This window comes from Saimiri boliviensis, chromosome 16 (genome assembly GCF_048565385.1).
Source record: "Saimiri boliviensis isolate mSaiBol1 chromosome 16, mSaiBol1.pri, whole genome shotgun sequence".
NCBI lineage: Eukaryota > Metazoa > Chordata > Mammalia > Primates > Cebidae > Saimiri > Saimiri boliviensis.
This window is the reverse complement of record NC_133464.1, coordinates 72248362-72254255: the sequence shown is the minus strand read 5'-3', so window position 1 is coordinate 72254255 and position 5894 is coordinate 72248362. Positions and strand designations below refer to the sequence as shown.

The window sequence follows — 5894 nt, the reverse complement described above, 5'->3', positions numbered from 1 at the left end:
CAAAATAAAATCTAACTTTTTTTATAACCATTTTTTAAAAAACCATTTATGTCCAAAGAGGTATAAAATTTTTTGCTTATGGGATGTTAATTCTTTAAAATTATCAAAAGGGAGACAATGGCAAGAAGTTTATTCCAGCTTTACTTAAAATTTTAGTTTTGGGGAGGTAAAGTAGGGAAAAAAAAATTTTTAGTTTCAATGAAATGAAATGTGTCATTGACGCATAAGAACACAACTGAAGACTGCAAACAACCTAATTCATTTTCCGAGTTTGCTCAAGCCTCCAGGCACCAGTCAAATATCGAAGTCGTATAAAAAGTAGGTCCTTGCCCATTTGTAGCCAGCTCCAAAATGGAACTAATTTAGAACCTGCAATTTAAAAATAATTAAAAGGAAATCAGCTTAAATAAACTCAGCAGAAAACATATCAGTTTAAAGTCAGCCTACATGGTATGTGTGAGCCTTCAGCACCTTAATTTTTTTTTAAATCGTGGACCAAAAAGTTAAACAATTTCAAAGCTGAAGTGAGTGATTTTCTCTAAAAACAAAAACAGAACACCTTGAAGTGAAATAAACCTTGAGAGGATCTAACTAGTGCAAATTTCATATGGTCCTACTATACAGAAAGGAGAGACTGCATAAGGTGAGGGCTCTACAAAAGCCTAATAAAAAACCTATTCACTACTGAAATTAATTACATATGAAACAACTAAAGATATAGCATAACAGATAAATGATGATTTCTACGTAAATCCAATCTTAATAAAAAATAAAGCCTATGATCAGACTTAAGATAATTTTGTCCAGACCTCTTTGTCTACACAAGAACACCAGCCTAATTAAATATCAGATCCAGGTATCACAGCAGATTAGTTTTTTGTGTTTTTGAGACAAAGTCTTGCTCTGTCACCCAGGCTGTCGTGCAGTGGCATGATTATGGCTCACTGTAACCTTGACTTCCCGAGCTCAAGTGATCCAAACCTCCTACCTCAGCCTCCCCAGTAGCTGGGACTACAGAGGCATGCACCACTACCCCTGTCAAATTTTTTAATTTTTTTGTAGAGATGAGGTCTATGTCGCCCAGGCTGGTCTCAAACTCCTAGGCTCAAGTGATCCCCCCACCTTGGGCTCTCAAAATGCTGGGATTACAGGCATGAAAGACCATGTCCAGCCATAGCAGATTCTTATAACCATTACTTATAGTATACCTGCAGATAAAGAAGTATCAGGAGGAAGGTTTAACATTTCATTATAATTACTTTATATTTAAAGAAGACCTTCTCACTGCTCTGAATTTATATAACAGCTTTCTTCTGAAAACATTACCACCAAAGCACTGTAGAAACATTATAATTAATCAGGACCAAATATTATCTTCATCCTACAAATGAGAAAGTTGAGGTACCTAAAATGCATATTATAATACAACTATCTCTGCAATGGAAATAAGAAAATGACAATATAAAATGGACTGTTACTTTTCCCCACTTCATCTTCCTATAGAGTCTATGTTGGCCAAAGATCAACAGAGTTGATCATGATACCCCTGAGTGATCAATCCTTTTACCTGCTTCCCAATCCCCTTTGATTCTAGGCAGCTACTGTGGAGATGAGCTAAGTTTTTTGTAAACTCACTTTGATTCAGCAAGACATAAAGAGACTTGAATTCAATCTAGACTAAACAGTTTGTTTAATCTTGAGACTGGTTCTTAACCTTTTTCTGTCCCTAAACATCTGAGGTTATAGAGCAATAATGGTTTACTGAAACAAAGACTCTCAAAGAAAGGGCTCACCCGGAAGAGAGGTGGACTTTGAAAAAATCTCCAGTTGATTGTGTTAACTGCTCCCACACCAAGAATTAATTTAGGTTCATTCTAAGGTAAGGAGATAACTAGAATATGTTTAAAATTCTATACAGTTAGAGCTGCCTAAGCCTTTTAAAACAGGAATTATTAGATTTATGATAGATTTCAAGTTATTACAGAGTTGAGATCTTTACATTTTTGGATATATGTACAGATATAGTTTTAAATGGCTCTGAATTGATTGTAGACATTTGGGGTAAAATAACATTTAATTATGTATTTATATTTTTTCAGGTGGAGTTTTGCTCTTGTTGCCCAGGCTGGAATGCAATGGTGTGATCTCAGCTCACTGCAACCTCTGCCTCCTGGGTTCAAGTGATTCTCCTGTCTCAGACTGCTGAGTAGCTGGGATTACAGGCACACGCCACCATGCTTGGCCAATTTTTTGTATTTTTTAGTAGTGACGGGGTTTTGCTATGCTGGCCAGGTTGGTCTCGAACTATTGACTTCAGGTGATCCACCTGCCTCGGTATCCCAAAGTGCTGGAATTACAGGTGAGCCACGGTGCCCGGCCGTAAAAAAACTTTTATCTCTTAGTTAGCTTTGCAAATAGGTTTGTAGGTACTCAATTAATATCCACCGTGTGATCAAAAAATATATATAGCAAATGGTAACGCAAACAATAAATTTATCTCAAAGACTGTCAACCTTCTAACTTCAGATCCGAATGACCTTATCTATTGTAGGTGGTTTTATTGAAGTTTCCTGGACAGGTTAGTAGGCCTACTGAAGGCCTCACAAAAAGACAAAAAATGTAAACGGCAGCAAGCCAGATGGAAGGTATTAGTAGGTAATACTTTCCCTGAACTGGATCTTTGAGTCAAGACAGCTGAGAAGGCCCTGATGAGGGGAGCTAGGAGAACATTAAAGCCAGCTGACTTTACTTGTCTGACTAAACATCAGTCTTACAATAAACAATATACTCACCTTCAATTTCTGTCCAGTTGACAGCAATTTCTGCTATTGGAATTTTAAAGAACTGTGCTATGTACAGCAGTTCTACATCAAATGCCCTAAAATAGAAAATAGATTGATATTTATTTTTAAAGACAAATAGAACACAACTATAATCTCTACCTTGGCATGTTTTAAAGAAGCTTACATGGCAGATATAAAGCTTATACCATAAAACTGAAGATCAGATTCACAGAAGTCAAATAATTCAAAGCTGAGTAGTTCAGAAGCTTCCAGGCAAATATTTAGAATATCACTGCATAATACCGTATCTCTATCATAACTCAGAAACTCACAGAGGTAAAACTAGCTTCAAGGGTTCAAAGAAGAAATTTAATCCTGGAAAATTTCAAGACTGATGGTTTTCAATCCTAACCTTAACTAGCTCAAGGTAAAGAAATGACAACATGTTTTACTGATTCAGAGAGCTGGTAAAACTATGAGACGTTCTAGTTGCGATTGTTTTGTATTACTTTAGAGTTGCTTGCTATTTTCTTCTACCATCAGAGGATCAAGGTTAATTTTCTAATACAGTGTCCCCAGGGTCTGTCTTGTTTTTTCTGTTCTCTTTCCTTGTGCTGTCCTGGATAATATAATACCGGCAACTACTGAAAGTAAAAAGCTACTTTGGACTAGTCTGAAATACTCTTTGGGTATAACTAATACATACGTAGGAATTTGATATATTGTCTTACTTTAACTAACATATACTATTAAAGCCATTTCCAGTCTAACTCCAGTGCAACCTTCTACTTATAAATGGTCTTTCTTAAAGCTTCTCTCCATTCAGCGTGTTGGCTTACGTCAAACCTGCTTTCCTTAAAGCTTCTGAATCCTGACTCATAAGTTTTCTTGGATTCTGCTTACAAAATTTCTCTGAACTAGTTGCTTCTCTCACTGGCATTAGAGTTCAGGAAGAAAAGCACTGCTAGCGACCTGTTAAATCTTCTTCATCCTCATTTAACCTGTCTAAAGTCCTTGACTGTTTTGCTTTCATCCATGAATCAGTCTCCACTTTCTAGGCTGCACAGAGTATAGTTCAAACTTCTAGGGCTTGGTTGTAAAACACATTATTAACACAGACAAGAAAACGCTTAAAATCCACTTATATTTGATTTCTCCAATCCCAGACAACTTGAATTTGTGAGTTTTTTGTTTGTTTGTTTTTTGCCACAATACCATTATCATCTATTACATAAATAGTTTATACTCCAAGTATTTGGACAATTCAATAAGAAAGCTATTTTTTTAAACAATGCTTTTTCTTATCCAAATAAAATATTTAGTTAAGATGATAAAACCATTTATAAAAGTGTGTTGTATTTTAAAACTTTTGTCTCCTAGAATTTTGATACTCATGAAAAGGGAAATAATTTCAATATTAAGTCTGGTGCTTAACCCTTAACTTTTCCTTTTAACACAAAAATAAATATTAGCTAGTGAGGTAGTTCTAATGATACTTGGTAACCTGAACAAGATTATTATATATTATTTCTAATGCTATCATTATATAGCTAGTGACTTACCAAATACCCAAAACAAAAATATTGAGTAAAAAAGAGTGGGGTGGTTTATTGAAATTAAAAAAAAATACCCCAGACCAAAGGGTTTTTTGTTTTGTTTTAAACAGGGTCTTACTCTGTCAACCAGGCTAGAATGCAGTGGTGCAATCATGGCTCACTGCAGCCTTGACCTCCTTAGGCTCAGGTGATCCTCCCACCTTTGCCTCCCAAATATCTGGGAGCACAGGCCCAGATATTCTTTACTAGTCCTACAATTGTATCTCCTCTATTCTTTTCTAGTTTTGTTCTTTTGAGATTTCCTCATTTTTATTATCCAGCCCTCTTTTTAAATTTTCATCTCTGTGCCACCATACCTGGCTAATTTTTGTATTTTTTGTAGAGAAGGGGTTTCATTATGTATCCCAGGCTGGTCTTGAACTCCTGGGCTTAAATGATTCACCTGCCTTGGCCTCCCAAGGTCCTGGGATTACAGGCTTGAGCACTGTGCCCAAGCCAAAATTAAATTACATCTTCCTCCTCTTAAACATTTTAGAAGACATGAAGATATTTGTTACACATACAAAAAAATGCAGCTCATATCACCATATTATAAGTGTCCAGTCTGTTACCTAAGCAAACATTTTAACTAAAATACCAAGTACTTCTAGATAGAGCCTTATATAGTTATTATAAGGAAACAGTATAAGGGTTATTCTCCAACTAAGATGCCTTCATTTGTTTATGCAAATATCAGTTCTTATTACAGCTGTTATCTCACTAACAGATTCCCAAAGGACAAAAGTATGCTGACACCCTGTTAAACACAGCAGATAGACACAAATCCCACTGTTGCCTCCTGCATGCAGCCCTACTAAAATTAAAGCAACAATATGGAATAAACATAAGAACAAAGATGAGAGGAGATGTTAATTAAAAAAAAATCTGGAAGTTGTAGGGAACATGGACAAGAACGGTGGGAAAAGGGTGCAACAGAGCACCCGAGAGGCTCAGGCACTGAAGGCCTCAAATGATGTATTCAGGTCAAGACACAAGCAGGGCTGCAAGTACGACTCACTGAACATCTAAGATTTTCCTTCCCCTCATGCTTTTTCTCTGTTCTGTGAATGCTGACAGCCAGGTTCACAGCTTCTAGTAAGGAGACTGAAAGACTCCACTTTCATAAAAATGACCTGTCCAAAAGACAATGACAGTTGGGACTTTGTCACACATGGCTCTGCTGGTTTAACCTGCAGCAAAATTTACCAGAGACTCTGTGCATGGACACAGCTTCTACTGAGTGTTTAAGTGCCATACTATAGGCATGGGAACAATGAGTGATAAAAAGAAACAAAAAATCAGAGGCAACATAAACAATGCAGGTAAAGAAAATGACAAAGTTTTAAATGAGATATTCAGAGGTAGTGGAAGATACTGTAGTCATAAAACAAGAATAGGTTTTTTTTAAAAGTTAATACTGAAAAACAAAGAGTTCTAGGAAATTACAATTTTGATAGCAGAGAGAAAAATTCAAAAAGAAGAGTGGATATCTCAAAAGAACAGAACTAGAAAAGAA

The 5894-nt window shown here is 36.1% G+C and overlaps 1 protein-coding gene across 3 annotated transcripts in view; it reads right to left on the bottom strand.

Annotated features, from left to right (window-relative positions):
• Positions 1-113: 113 nt before the first annotated feature.
• Positions 114-5894, bottom strand: part of ALG5 (ALG5 dolichyl-phosphate beta-glucosyltransferase) — a 49054-nt gene continuing 43273 nt past the window's right edge. For all 3 annotated transcript variants that reach the window (XM_074387825.1, XM_074387824.1, XM_003934415.4), the window contains exons 9-10: positions 2793-2878; positions 114-369 (exon numbers count right to left, since the gene is read on the bottom strand). In XM_074387825.1, the coding sequence (XP_074243926.1) occupies positions 254-369; positions 2793-2878 (202 nt within the window). In that variant the 3' untranslated portion in view covers positions 114-253. The remainder of the gene's footprint in view (positions 370-2792; positions 2879-5894) is intronic.